Source organism: Sus scrofa, chromosome 5, assembly GCF_054392235.1.
Source record: "Sus scrofa isolate SSC_HxYL_T2T_F1_AM1 chromosome 5, Sscrofa_HxYL_maternal_Yorkshire_Landrace_v2.0, whole genome shotgun sequence".
Taxonomy (NCBI): Eukaryota; Metazoa; Chordata; class Mammalia; order Artiodactyla; family Suidae; genus Sus; species Sus scrofa.
In genome coordinates this window covers 32,861,024-32,877,236 of record NC_139387.1, presented here as the reverse complement: position 1 = coordinate 32,877,236, position 16,213 = coordinate 32,861,024, and the positions used below count along the sequence as shown (strand labels likewise).

At 38.6% G+C, this 16,213-nt stretch overlaps 1 protein-coding gene across 11 annotated transcripts in view; it reads right to left on the bottom strand.

The window, feature by feature from the left end:
* The window catches only part of TBK1 (TANK binding kinase 1), a 49,472-nt gene that overhangs the window by 18,547 nt on the left and 14,712 nt on the right, over positions 1-16,213 (bottom strand). For all 11 annotated transcript variants that reach the window (XR_014845103.1, XR_014845104.1, XR_014845098.1 and 8 more), the window contains 5 exon segments: positions 11,502-11,662; positions 7,395-7,505; positions 3,559-3,738; positions 1,311-1,507; positions 224-282 (listed from right to left, as the gene is read on the bottom strand). Coding sequence is in view for 5 of the 11 variants with exons in the window: in XM_021090852.2 (XP_020946511.1) it covers positions 224-282; positions 1,311-1,507; positions 3,559-3,738; positions 7,395-7,505; positions 11,502-11,662 (708 nt within the window). In the remaining 6 variants the exon portion in view is untranslated.

Sequence of the window (16,213 nt, the reverse complement as noted above, 5' to 3'; positions counted from 1 at the left end):
AAATAAGATATATTTTTTACTGCTTCCATTACTGATGAATATTTTTGGCCACACCCATGGCATGTGGAAGTTCCTGGGCCAGGGATCAAACCCATGCCACAGCAGTAGCCAGAGCCACAACAGTGACAAGGCGGGACCCTTAACCAGCTGAGCCACCAGGGAACTCCACTGATAAGATAATTTTAATTCAGATGTTTCAATAGTAATTTAATTAAATACTAACCTTAGCCACGCTGGCATCCCCATCTAAATCATAACGTGGATGCACTTTAGGGAGGGAAACTGAAATATGAAGTGAAATAACTAAAGTCAGAAATGAAAAATTATGAATTATTTTATCCTTTACACATCAAACTTTAAATTAAATATTAACATCTTAATCACCTCTAAATTAAACATCAGTTGTAAAACTCTTTAATGTTCTTTTCTTGGTTAAAAAAACACTTGAAAAAAAAACGCTTATTCCTTAACTAATTACCTGCACTATTTCTAATGAGTTTCCCTTCTTTTCTTAGGTATATTCCAATATAACAAGCTCAATGCTTTTCTTTTCTTTTTTTTTTTTTTTTTTGTCTTTTCTAGGGCCACTCCTGTGGCATATGGAGGTTCCCAGGCTAGGGATCTAATGGGAGCTGTAGCCGCCAGCCTATGCCACAGGCACAGCAACACCAGATCCGAGCCGCATCTGCAACCTAGACCACAGCTCATGGCAACGCTGGATCGTCAGCCCACTGAGCAAGGCCAGGGATCAAACCCGCAACTTCAGGGTTCCTAGTCAGATTCGTTAACCACTGCGTCACATTGGGAACTCCTCAATGCTTTTCTTTAAATATAAATCAAATCCCAAAGATTCAAACAGAAATGTAAAAGTTTGGGTAATTTTTTTTACCACTAGAAAGTAATAATTTAAAAGTTTCCAAAATGCAGATCTAATTTTCTTAGACTCCAAAGTCTGGCAAAGTGTCCTATTCACCCTGGACACAATAAAAATTTTCTGAAATTTATGACACAAAAGATTATTCTGAGTATTAGTACAATACTAAAAGCAGAGAGCTACAGTAAAGCATATATGACAAACTATTTTACCATTTTATAAACAAAATATTTAAGCTGCCTACAAGGCTTTTTAATTTTACTGCTACTCTCATTCATCTAATTTGCAAAATTTTAATTTTTAAAATTTTAATTTTTTATAAAAGTTCTACATTATTGTCACCACCAACCAATTTTATGAAGATGACAATCATTTTCACAGATTGTTTTTTTTCCTTAAATGGCCAGTAAGAACAACAGGAACAAGTCCAACTTACTTTTTTCATATATCAATCCTATGGTACTCAGAGGTTCCCGGCTTACTACAAAGATGGGATTTTCCTCAGTAGTTTCAGGGAAGTGCTGTGCCAGTCTTCCAGGTTCTAGAACTAAACGTCGTCCTTCATATATAAGTTCTTGATTTGAAGAAATAATTTTGGTTTGTTTATACACCAGTTCATGAAACACAGTAGCACTAGGGAAGAAAAATCCAGAAGGACAACATAATCAGGGGAAAATAAGAGGTAAATTTTATTCTTTTTTGATGAGAGCCACAACATTCATTTCTCAATGATATTTTCAGATCATGACCAGTCCACAGAAATGCTGCTCTGTGCATATGGCTACTATAAACTCTATTTAACTGAAAACCTCACATAACTTGTATATACAGCAATCAACCCTAAATATTTTTATGTTTGGACACCTATTCTGGATATGTGCAATACACAGCAGTCTTTTTTTTTTTTTGCCCTTGCCTATGGCATGCAGAAGGTTCCAGGCCAGGGATCAAACCTGCACCACAGCAGTGACCTGAGCCATAGCAAGTGACTAGACTGGATCCCTAACTGCTAGATCACCAGGGAGCTCCAAGAAGTCTTAATATTTAATAATAGGGAGACAACATAGCAGGGAGTTTAAGAGCACTGACTCTGGCATCAGAACAGCTGGGTGCAAATTCCAGATCTGCAACTTACCACTTACTTGCTGTATTACCTTTGGTTACTTAATTTCTCTGTGTTGAGTTTCCTCATCTATAAAATAGGAGTAACAGTCCCCACATCACAGAATTGTTGTGAGGACTAAATGACTTAAATATATGAAGTACTGAGAACAATACTCACAACATGACTATATAATGGCTGTTAAACTAATAAAATCAGATATTTTCAAAATCGTGTTTGGGGGAAAAAGGTAGATTCTCCCTAAATAGATCAATGAAATCAAAGAAACATTCCAGCAGCAATACTCTGATGTATCTCTGCCAGAAAGCTGCTGCTATGATTTTTGGCTCAGGTTTTGGTGGGCTTTTTGTGTTCAAGTGTACTAAAATGAAACAGTGGCCAACATCTAACTATGATACCTATCTATTCAGGTTATTAAATACCAAAATAAAGACGAATAATGTATTTTAACCTAATGTCACATTACTATTATTTTATTCATTATATTTAACACTTATAATATTACTATTATATTAGGTATAGATACTAGACAAAAATATCTAAAATATTATTCCATCTAATTGATTTTATTTCTTAATAAAACTAGCAGTGAAAGTCTCTTTTTAAGCTTTATGAGGCATCGAAATGTTATCTGAATCTTGTCAAAACAGAAACTAAGGCACACAGAATGGGTGTAATATTTTTTTCTCTTTCATTTAAAAAAATTGTTTATTGTGAGATCATTGTAGATTGATGTACAGCTGAAAGAAACTATATGAAGAGATGCTGTATATATCCTTCACTCAGTTTCCTCCACTGGTTAACATCCTGCATAAGCACAGTACATTACAATCAGGATACTGATACTGATATAATATACTTCTCTTATTCAGATTCCCCTCGTTTCACATGTAAAGGTGTATGCATTGGTTATACATAGTTTATCACATGGGTAGGCTTTGGTCACATGATACAATTTTTTTTTTTAACATAAAACAAATGATTATTTCCCTAGCATTCAGGGCTTATGCCACATATGCAAATAAAAACTATACTCTCTTTAAGACTTATGTTTTACTATTTTTTAAGTGACAGTACAATATTCTTAATAAAACCTGGCCCATTTATTAATGAATGCTATTTGTGGTTATGTGATGATGTAATTGGATAGAAGACGGAAATGAAAATAATCTTATCCAACTTCAGTTTAAGAACAAGCTAATTTACCTGTAAATTTTAGAAAACTGATCCTTTTACTGCAAAGATAAATGAAAAGGAGTTTATAAAGCACTTGAACATCATTTTCTAAGCAGGAAGTGGGTGCCTTTGGTGAAGCTGAGACATATTTTCTATTTCCTTTCCTGATTTATGAAGATATGTAATTACTTCCTATTATTTACTTATTTTTGGCTATACCCAAGGCATGTCCAGGGATTAAACCCACACCAAAGCAGAAACCCAAACTACTGCAGTGACAACGCTGGATCTGTAAGCCATTGCACCACAAGAGAACTCTGAGATATGCAATTATAATATAACATGACATTATAATATGGCAACAAAAAAATAAAGAGGTACTTACGTATTATAGCTATGAATATAAATCTTATGAGCAGTCATTTGTTGTAGAGAAAAAACATGAATTATCATTCGGTGAAGTATATCACTAGTTTCTGCAAAAAACTGGTCAAAACCCCAACACTTTTCCTGATCCGCCTCAAGGATGTTTGCAAGAACAGGGGTAAGAAGAACTTGAAGACCCCTAAAATAGTATTGAAAAAAGTTACTTGAAGAAGGAATGTGTCCTATTTTGCTCAGGTACAAAATCATAATATTTACCAACAAATTAAAGGAACTGCTATTACTATTATTAGATTAGGTTCATTTAAAATTTTTAAAAATCTGCAACTTTCCATAGATGCAGGTAATCCCGGTTTAGTATTACTCATCAATGAATGAATCAAGGATTATGGTGTTTTTATGATAGCTTTTACTGATTATTTTGATTCTCTTCTTTCCAAGTTTCCTCACTCTTCCAAACACATTCTAACATTGTATGTACAGAGCTATCCAGGTGAGATCAGCTGATTGGAACCAAGTGGTCATAAGGATAAGATAACAGTTTAATTTCAGGGTCATTAATGTCCTTTTTTTTTTGCCACCCCAAGGCATATGGAGTTCCCGAACCAGAGACTGAACCTGAGCTGCAGCTTCGACTTATGCCACAGCTGCAGCAATGTCAGATCCTTAACCCACTGCACCAGGCTGGGGATCGAGCTCACATCCCTGCTGCTGCTGAGACACTATCGACCCTGTTGTGTCCTTTTATTATAATATATCACTCCAACACAGTTTTTTTATGTTGAACTTATGTGCCTTTTGCAGTATACTTTTTTTTTTTTTTTCTTCTTGCCTTTTCTAGGGCCGCTCCCGAGGCATATGGAGGTTCCCCAGGCTAGGGGTTGAATCGGAGCCATAGCCACTGGCCTACGCCAGAGCCACAACAACTCGGGATCCGAGCCGCGTCTGTGACCTACACCACAGCTCACGGCAACGCCGGATCCTTAACCCACTGAGCAAGGCCAGGGATTGAACTCGCAACCTCATGGTTCCCAGTCGCATTCGTTAACCACTGTGCCACAACAGGAACTCCTGCAGTATGCTTCTTTACAAAGGAAAATTACTATAATCATCTAGGGATCAATTAGTGCCAATTCAACTAGGAATAATTTTGACTAATAAACTTAAATATTAAAAAAAGGAAGTAACTATTCTTTCTCATGCTTTCACTGAATTTTAAAATGTGCTTAAACAGACTCAATTGGCCAGATGGCAGCATATACGTTAGTTAAGCAAGAATCAACCCAGAAATATTTGCTAAAACTATCAGGAAAGAGAGTCTTTTCACTGAGCTTCCAAAACTGAGACTATGAGTCTGGGAATGCCAGCAGCCATATTGTGCTGCCAGGAAAAAGCTTGACTGAAAGCAAATAGAAACCAGAGAAAAGTAGAACGGAACGATTTGTAGAGACCAAGTCTTGATGACATAGTCTGAATCTGGGGATTCAGCTGGGCTTTGAGCTACATACACATGTGAACTTTTAATTACAATCTATTTCCTTTTTCATTTACACATGGTGAGTTAGCTTTTTCTCCATGGCTATCCAGTCTTGGCTAATTAATATATATAAGAAAGAAGATGGGGAGTTCCTGTCGTGGCGCAGTGGAAACGAGTCTGACTAGGAACCATGAGGTTGCAGGTTCAATTCCTGGCCTTGCTCAGTGGGTTGAGGATCTGGTGTTGCCGTGAGCTGTGGTGTAGGTCACAGACGCGGCTCGAATCTGGCGTTGCTGTGGCTCTGGCGTAGGCCAGCGGCTACAGCTCCCATTAGACCCCTAGGCTGGAAACCTCCATATGCCGCGGTACGGCCCTAAAAAGACAAAAGAAAAGATAATAATAATAATAATAATAATAATAATAATAATAATAATAATAATAAAAGAAAGAGGATGGTTATCTTTTTTTTTTTGCAGTTGTAACATTTTTCATTGCTGATTTGTAGTACTTAGAGTCCTTACTATTTTATTTCATTTTTTTGTCTTTTTAGGGCCGCACCTGAGGCACATGGAAGTTCCCAGGCTAGGGGTCGAATGGGAGCTACAGCTGCTGGCCTATACCACAGCCACAGCAACACCAGAGTGAAGCCTCGTCTGTGACCTACACCACAGCTCATGGCAATGCTGGATCCTTAACCCACCGATGGAGGCCAGGGATCAAACCTGCGTCTTCATGGATATTAGATTAATTTCCACTGAGCCACAATGGGAACTCCCATGAGTCTTTACTCTTTTAAAAAAATCATATATTGGAGTTCCCGTTGTGGCACTGCAGAAACGAATCCGACTGGGAACCATGAGTTGCGGGTTTGATCCCTGGCCTTGCTCCGTGGGTTAAGGATCTGGCATTGCCGTGAGCTGTAGTGTAGGTCGCAGACGTGGCTCAGATCCCACATTGCTGTGGCTGTGGCGAAGGCCAGCAGCTAAGCTCTGATTAGATCCCTAGCCTGGGATGCCTCAAGCGTGGCCCTAAAAAGACAACAACAACAACAAAAATATATATATGTACCTTCTGATACCTAAGCAGTTTTTACTAAAGAATTTATAACTTGGTGTGTTAAAGACTGATTAGTTAGAAAAGGCCTGTTACTCTCTTGAAATATGCAATATATAGTTCAGATTGTCAAATTATTGATGCTAAGTTTCAGCAATATAGTTATTAAACAGCAAGTGTTCATTTCCTGACCCCTTTAAATTTTATCAGTTTTGCTTGCAATCCCCCAAATTGGTATTTTTTAAATCAAAATTTAACACAGGTCACTATTATAATATTAAATCTCTGCTCTCTACAATAAAGTGACTTTCTCTTGGTAATTCTAGCTTCATGGCACAATTTCATTTTGGAGACTTTTCTTTAAAACACAAAAATGGAACTGTCAGAACAGTGGTTTTCAAAATGATTTCAGCAGTGGAACTATTGGTTTAAATGAGTTTTCATAGAAATTAATACATAAAATGATTGGAGATATTTTATTATTTTATTAGCATGTGATATATATACATATAATTCAGATAAATATTTTGAATAAAAATTTATTTATTTACATGCTGAAAGATATTTAAAAAAGCACCCACGGATTACAAAAGGAAATTAAGCCAGTGAATCATAACCTGTGTGTGTGTTCACTTGCAAATTACACAATTACTGCACTCAGGAAAAACAGAAGTTACTTTAGTAATTACAAATTCTAAACATTGATGAGTGTCTTAGCTTTATTTCCAGAGTAAAATCTAAAATAAATAATCAAAACTAATACATTTTTCTCTGTGATAACAGGATTCAACATAATTTGAGTTCTGGCTGCTATATTAAGTAGAACCATAAGAACATCTGAAATGCGGGAAAAAGTAGTAGAAAACTGTTATTTCTCACCTTTTGAATAATACGATTACTTTTTGAAAATGAAGACAACATTAAACTTCTTGAGCATTTCTTTTTTTAGAATTCTAGTTATTCCTGTCTATACCTCTGTTCGTGCTCTGTCATTTTGAAGGTCAGCACAAAAGACACCAAGGTCCTAAGCTGGCTCCTGACAATGGACACAGTTCTGAGATCAGTGACTAGCAATCTCAAAAATATACGTATGCCCTATGTCCTAACAGAGAGTTGGCAAAATTATTAACATAGATCAGAACCAATCTTTACATTGTCACAAGGACAAAAATCACAAATCAAGGCACATACTTTAAAAACATCTACTGAAAAATTTAAACAAAACAATACTGCACTGAAATATCTGTGACTTTAGTCAACAAAGATTCCAAACGCCACAGGAGAGAACTGGGTACAATAATACTCACCGAGAAAGGCTACAAGAAACAGGCATGTCTCCACTCCAGTCAATTGGCCCGTTCTCTGCCTTCTGTACTCCAGATATGGCACCAGAAGGCTTTCCAGTAATTATTTTATACCTTAGGAGAAATAAGAGCAGATTAAAATAAGCAGTCTGTTACTGCATAGCCAATCAATGGGCTTTGCAAAAATATTTCCTCAGTTGCCCCTACAATTATCTACTAGATGAAACTTTGTGACTGATGCTCAGAGGATCCATAAAACAATCAAAATACTTTGAATCTGACTGACTGAAGTAGAGTAGTGGTTGTACGATTATTTTATATATTCCACAATTAATTTTCATTTGGGCTTTCACAGTGCCATATAACAGCATCTTGATGTTCACAACAAAAATAGTAATTTTTCCATCCAAAAAAATTGAGTGAACACAGAAAAGTTATTACAGAATGTATCTAAACCATGAAAAAAGCATCTAGTCCATATGACTCCCATTTTTCAAAGGCACAGTCAACTGGACCATGTTATTACTGCAGAATGAACAATATTAGCTTTCTTTAAAAAAAAAGATAAAACTATAAATAACAGTATCAGGAAGTTTTTGCATATTGAAAAAATAAATACACATATAGGAATAGATGTGTCTACAAAAATTAAAAGCTAAACTTTAATCTGCATCTTGATAAAGGTGATAAAAATAAAGATGAATTGAAGAAAGAGATGAATAGGGAAGTAAGAGAATACTAGTAAAGACGGAGACAAGGTAATGAAAGCAGCCCTTTAGGTTTCAGCACTTTCCAAGACAAAACCTGAAAGTAGGACAGAAATGAGGTTCAGGCCTTCCAGAACACTTTTACTCAGATGAAAACATAAATCATAACACAGCAGAATCTTACGTAAGTTTACAAATGGTATTTTTTGCATAAATTGTTAGTTTAATTTCTAAATAAGTGTACGCTGAGCAAATCAATACAGTCTTAAAAAAAAAAAACTAGTACAAGTGATTTAGACTGCTTGCTGCTTCCTTAGGAGAAGCAGCCTGGATTTCTGCCTTAAGAGAATTTTCAGAGATGAAGGAAATTAATGTGAAAAATAAACTGCACTCATGTGGGAACAATATGACTGTGGAAAGTAGAGATATGTGAGATTAATGGAAGAAAAGAAGTGAAAGGATTGGGAGTTCCCGTCATGGAAACAAATCTGACTAGTAGTATCCATGAGGACTCAGGTTCGACCCCTGGCCTCGCTCAGCAGGTTAAGGATCCAGCATTGCCGTGAGCTGTGGTGTAGGTTGCAGACGTGGCTCGGATCCTGAGTTACTGCGGCTCTGGCATAGGCTTGGCGGCTACAGCTCCGATTCAACCCCCAGCCTGGGAACCTCCATATGCCGTGGGTGCAGACCTAGAAAAGTCAAAAAGACAAAAAACAAACAAACAAAAACAAAAAAAGAGTGAAATCCTCAGAAATAAAGGCAACTATTTAAAAAACAAAAAAGAAGTGGAAGGATGAATGGCAGATTTTTTTTTGTTTGTTTTTGGTCTTTGCCTTTTTTTTTTGCCTTTTCTAGGGCCACGCCCATGGCACATAGAGGTTCCCAGGCTAGTGGTCTAATTGGAGCTGTAGCTGCAAGCTTATGCCACAGCCACAGCAACGTAGGATCCAAGCCGCGTCTGTGACCTACACCACATCTCACAGCAACGCCGGATCCTTAACCCACTGAGCAAGGCCAGGGATCAAACCCGCAACCTCATGATTCCCAGTTGCATTCGTTAACCACTGAGCCACGATGAGAACTCCCAGAATTCTTAATTTAGAAAAGGCTTATTAAATTCCTGAAAATATTTAGCTAATTAAGATCCATATATACATACATTCATTAACATGTAAAGAGATGCTGAGGGATCAATACTACTATAATGTGAGATAAATACACTGCTTCATTAACATCAGTAGTCATAAGAAGCTGAGTTTCTGTGCAAATAAAGAAAAAAATTCTTCTAATGGTACTTATCTGACCACATGTTAGGTCAAATAAAATCATCAGAAATTCCTATTTGCTTATGAGTCATTATTTCCTTTATTAGTGAGCATTGCACTTTTAAAATCAATCTATCCATCAATCTATCTATCTTTTTACTATATACCTATGGTACATGGAAGTTCCCAGGCAATGGGTTGAATCAGAGCTATAGCTGTGGCCTACGCTGGATCCAAGCTGCATCTGTGACCTATACCACACCTTGTGGCAATGCCAGATCCTTAACCCTAGTGAGGCCAGAAATCGACCCTGCATCCTCACAGAGACAACATTGGGTCCTTCACCTGATGAGCCACAACGGGAACTCCTTAAGTTGTCTTTGAGCTTATGGTCTTTTAATTTTTTTATGGTTGCACCTTCAGCATATGGAAGTTCTTGGGCCAGAGATCAAATCAGAGCTTCAGTTTTAGCCTACACAGGATCCCTTAACCAACTGTGCTGGGCCAGGGATCAAAGTGACACCTCTGCAGCAACCCGAGCTGCTGCAGTTGGATTCTTAACTCACTGTGCCATAGTGGGAACTCCTTTAAAATATATATATACATATATATACTTTTTTTTTTTTTGGCTGTACTAGCAAAATGTGGATGTTCCTGGGCCAGGGATCAAACCTGTGTCACAGTAGCACAATGCTGGATCCTTAACCCACTGTGCCACAAGGGAACTCCTACAATAGTGATTTTACACACAGTAATTATTTCCTAATAATTATGGCAGAAGGTGAATGTGTAGTGTACTAGTAAAGTGTATTCAGTCTTTGTACTGAAACTGCAAAACTAGAAAAAAAACGTAATATGACACTAAATGTTATCTTTGAAATGGTTAAAGGAATCAGGTCAGGCCCGAGTAAGAACTATCTTTCTCTTTTTTTTTTTTTCTTCATTTTTTTAGGGCCGTACCTGTGATACATGGAGGTTCCCAGGCTAGCGGTCAAACTGGAGCTACAGCTGCCAGCCTAAGCCACACCGCTGAAATGCCAGATCCAAGCCAAGTCTGCAAACTACACTGTAGCTCGTGGCAACTCTGGATCCTTTAATACACTGAGCGAGGCCTGGGATTGAACCCATATCCTCCTGGATACTATGTTAGGTTCTCTTTTTTTGTTGTTGTTTTGTTTTTTGGTTTTTTTTTTTTTTTGCCTTTTTAGGGCCACTCCCATAGTATATAGAGGTTCCTAGGCTAGGGGTCCAGTCAGAGCTACAGCTGCCGGCCTAGTCACAGCCGCAGCAATGCCAGATCTGAGCCATGTCTGCGACCTACACCACACAGCTCACCACAATGCCGGATCATTAACCCACTAAGAGAGGCCAGGAATCAAACCCGCAACCTCATGGTACCTAGTTGGATTCATTTCCGTTGCGCCATGATGGGAACTCCTATGTCAGGTTCTTAACCTGCTGAGCCACAATGGGAACTCCTACATTTCTTTTTGATTCAGTAATGGTTCTATTATTCCACAGAAGTACTATTTTTCTTAAACATATGGAGGAAAAAGCCTGATGAGCATACAAAGATAACTAAATACACAGTGCGTTTAAATAAAATCCAAAAGCAGCATATTTTTAATGATGGACCAAAGACTGGATGTCACTTATACTTTATGCATAAGATAGTTAAATACGGTGTGAAACACTATACCTATATACTTTTATAAGGCTTTTTTTTTTTTTTTTTTTTTTTTTGCTTTTTAGGCCTCACTTGTGGCATATACAAGTTCTCAGGCTAGGGGTCGAATTAGAGCTACCGCTGCCAGACTATGCCACAGCCACAGCAATGCTGGATCCGAGCTGCGCCTGTGACCTACATCACAGCTCACAGCAATGCCAGATGGCCGACCCAATGAGCGAGGCCAGGAACCGAACCTGCATCCTCATGGATACTAGTCAGGTTTGTTTCTTCTGTGCCACATTGGGAACTCCAAGGCTGTATTCTTACTAAAAAACCAAATAGCTTAAATACTAGAAATGATAGTTCAAATCAATTTTCAGTAGCACACGCCTCTAACAAGACACAAACAAAATAAGAAAGATATACATTTAAAAAATTATTTCTAATGTGAGATGGAGAAGTCACTTACATCACTTCCTTATTCCTACGTGGCCCTTCAAATGGCCTAAATGGCAGTGATCCAGTAGCTGCATGGTAAAATGTTACCCCAATGCTCCAAAGATCAACTGTTGCTCCATATTTTTTCTGATGATCTTTTCTTAGCACAGCTCTCTCATACATATCAGGATGCTTTAAGAAAGAAAAGAAAAACCTACTAACTTGTATTCTAGGGTAATACACAAAAATGGGTATTTTAAAATACCAAGACATGCAAGCACATTTTCCTAATAATTTCACTTCCTCAATCTGAAAAGACTAGTTCATGTCTTTCCATATCTCTCCTCGAACCTCCGATACCACTTCCTTCAGTCGTCACTTTTGATGACCTCACTTCATATTTCAATAAGGAAACGGAAGCAATCAGAGATCAGCTCTCCCTTATGTCTTTTACCAAATATCAACCTACCTGAATTTGTGTCCGGAGCCAGGCCTACTTTCCAGTTAGAATAAAACTGCTCCTAGCAAAGACTGGTTTTTTCATCTGTGCTGTGGGGCCCATCATATTATCTCACCAATTCCAGAAATCAATTTCTGCAACAACTCCTTTTATTTTATGTATCAATTTTCTTCCTTTCTATTGGATCATTCCTTTTGGCTTACACACACACACTTTAATATCTCCCATTTTTTAAAAAAACATAAACTGACCCACAACCCTTTGTAGCTATCACCCAATTCTCAGTTTCCCACCACAGCAAAACTCAAAATAACTGTCGACGCTTCAACTGTCTTATTTCCTCATCTCCCATTCAGGCCTATGGCATTAAATGGTACCTACATCCTTTACCAAAACTATCTCTTATCCTGAGCTGTGGTATCCTTCTGTTTTCTTTTGTTGTTGTTGTCTTTTTTTTTTTTTAAGGGCTGCACCTGTGGCATATGGAGGCTCCCAGGCTAGGGGTCCAATTGGAGCTGTAACTGCCAGCCTACACCACAGCCACAGCAATGCGGGATCTGAGCCACATCTGCGACCTATACCACAGCTCATGGCAACACCAGATCCTTAACCCACTAAGCGAGGCCAGGGGTTGAACCCATGTCCTCACAGATGCTAGTCGGGTTCGTTAACCACTGAGCCACAATGGGAATTCCAACGCTACTGTTTTCTTGAATGTCTAAAAGGCAGCTTAAACCTAACGTATCCAAAATAGACCCTTGGTCTTTCGACTCAAGTCTGTTTCCTTCTAATCTTTATCCTTTAAGTAAATGGTACTATCATCTACCCAGCTGCTCATACCCGAAATATATCAGGCAGCCTAGATTCCTTTCCCTCAACCTTTACATGCAATCCATTGGAACAAGTCACACGGGCTCTGAAATGAAAATTTAATTTTCTAGAATTAATTCAGAGGATTAGCCTAATAGGTACAGCGGGAGCTACAGCAACTTAGACAAGTAGCTGGTCTGATGTTAAATACATATCCTTAAGCAGAGAAGACACTATGATAACAGTTGTGGAAAACAGATGTATCGTATAGGACATGGCTTAGGAGCTTACAGATCCAGACAAAGATTCTGATGGACATTAAGCTCTGCAGAGGACAACCAGAGGTCATATATGCTTAGCCTCATGACATCTGTCTTTATGTAAGTTATACACTGGAATTCTAAGATTCCTGAAAGACAAAGTTACAAGAGTGTACTTTGGATCAAAGCAGAGTCATTGCCCAAATGATCCCAAACCAAAACGATGCCTTATGACTTTATGATATTTGTCAGTGGCCCAAGGGCCTGGGAACCAATGCAGATGCTACTGCTGAGAGGGTTTCTAAAAAATATAATTTATTATTATTTTTAAATTTTAATTAATTAATTAATTTATTTATTTATTTTTGTCTTTTTGCTATTTCTTTGGGCCGCTCCAGCGGCATATGGAGGTTCCCAGGCTAGGGGTCTAATCGGAGCTGTAGCCACTGGCCTACGCCAGAGCCACAGCAACGAGGGATCCGAGCTGCGTCTGCAACCTACACCACAGCTCACGGCAACGCCAGATCCTTAACCCACTGAGCAAGGACAGGGACTGAACCCGCAACCTCATGGTTCCTAGTCGGATTCATTAATCACTGCGCCACGACGGGAACTCCTAAAAAATATAATTTATGAATCTGACTCCCAAAGGGTTACAATCCCTGGATTATTATTTTAGGGAGGATGAGTGGGACTACTCTTTTGGGAAATACGTTTTAATAAGAAATCAAAGGAGGTGATAAGCACGAGAGGTTTAAAGTGAGTATCTAAACCTCCTAGAGGAAAACACAGGCCAAACACTCTGTGACATAAATGACAGCAACATCTTCTCAGATCCACCTATCAGAGTATTGACAATAAAAAGAAAAATAAACAAATGGGACCTACTCAAACTTCAAAGTTTCTGCACAGCAAAGGAAACCCTAAACAACACAAAAAGACAACCCACAGAATGGGAGAAAATCTTTGCAAGTGAATCGACTGACAAGGGATTAATCTCCAAAATTTATAAACACCTTCTCCAGCTCAATACCAAAAAAACAAACAACCCCATCAAAAAATGGGCAGAAGATCTAAACAGATAGTTCTTCAAAGAAGACATACACGTGGCCAAAAAACACATGAAAAGATGTTCTACGTCACTCATTATTAGAGAAATACAAATCAAAACCACGATGAGGTACCACCTTACACCAAATGGCCATCATCCAAAAGTTTACAAACAGTAAGTGCTGGAGAGGGTGTGGAGAAAAAGGAACCCTAGTACACTGTTGGTGGGATTGTAAATTGGTGCAACCACTGTGGAAAGCAGTATGGAGATGCCTCAGAAAACTAAAAATAGAACTACCATTTGATCCAGCAATCCCACTCCTGGGCATCTATCCAGAGAAAACCACGACTTGCAAAGACACATGTACTCTGATGTTCATTGCAGCACTATTTACAAGAGCCAAGACATGGAAACAACCTAAATGTCCACTGACAGAGGAGTGGATCCAGAAGATGTGGTACATATACACAATGGAATATTACTCAGCCATCAAAAAGAACGAATTACCAGCATTTTTAGCAACATGGATGGACCTAGAAACTACCATGCTAAGTGAAGTCAGCCATACAATGAGACACCAACATCAAATGCTTTCACTGACATGTGGAATCTGAAAAAAAGGACAGACAGAACTTCTTTGCAGAACAGATGCTGACTCACAGACATTGAAAAACTTATGGTCTCCAGAGGAGACAGTTTTGGGGGGTGGGGGATCTGCTTGGGCTGTGGGATGGAAATCCTGTGAAATCAGATTGTTATGATCATTATACAACTACAGATGTGATAAATTCATTTGAGTAATAAAAAAATAAAAAAATAAAGTGAGTGTCTAAGCATGCCTACAAGATATATGGCATCTGAGTGGTTGTGCTGCTTCCATGGCACAGCACATAAAGTAACTACTGTCCAAAGAAGTGCTAGCCAGACCTCTGACCTAGCAGCCAGTACTTAGTATATCAGTGGTGCTGTATCAGACCTGGACATGCCTGATATCTTCTGGAACATGAGGCCACCAACCTGGGAAGAGGACAAACAGCGATTCTAGAAGGAGACAAAGGGGGTATCTCCTCAAAAGGTGCAATAATAAACTGCCTGACTGGTACAGTTGGAAGGCCTTCTCCTTGGCAGTGACTGACTGACAGGGGCCTGACACACACTGGCCTGGCATGTCTGTACCCACTGGCTCTCTCCTAAATGTGCTACTTCTACTTGTATATGCTTAGTCCTACTGAGCCTGGGCCCCTGCATCTGGAACAGGAGTATAAGGGCAAAGCTGCAGCAAGTTTGCAGGTTATATTATTAAGATAACCATCATATTAAAAAACGGTAGGAAAAAAAAATGGCATTTTCTTCATTCTTAAACACAGAAAAAGAAGATTCAACATCTAGTCTAGGAACTCCAAAATGAGAAAAATATTCCGAGGAGGAAATGTGAAAGACTGAGTTGATAACAGGGGATCAACCTCATGAAGGCTAGTACTGTATTGCTAGGTGGTTTTTTTCCTTCCTTTTTTTAGGGCTGCACTTGCAGCATATGGAAGCTTCCAGACTAAGGGCTGAAATGCAAGCTGCATCTGCCGGCCTATGCCACAGCTCACAGCAACACTGGATCCTTAATCCACCAAGTAAAGCCAGGGATTGAACCTGAATTTTCTTAAGAGTTTCAAATATTTACTAACTTCACACAAACACACCTACATAAACTGTTTCTACCACAGAGCTCTGTTAGATTTTTAGCATTTCAAGTTAGATCTTTTAAAGGCATTTCATTTTTGTGTGTATGTTTCTAAAATGGTTCTTTCCGTCTTTCAATAACAACCTCTCTGAACAGAATCTTCTGCTTCAGAATTATAAAGAAGTTTGATCTACAGGGAATAGTATTATAATACGCTTGTAATGTATCATCTGTTCTGACCCAAAAAAGGAAGTCTTTTTTTTTTTTTTTTTTTTTTTTTTTTTTTTTTGTCTTTCCTAGGGCTGCACCCGTGGCATATGGCAGTTACCAGGCTAGGGGTCTAATCAGAACTGTAGCCACCAGCTTATGCCAGAGGCACAGCAATATGGGATCCAAGCCATGTCTGCGATCTCTACCACAGCACACAGCAATGCCGGATCCTTAACCCACTGAGCAAGGCCAGGGATCGAACCCGAAACCTCATGGT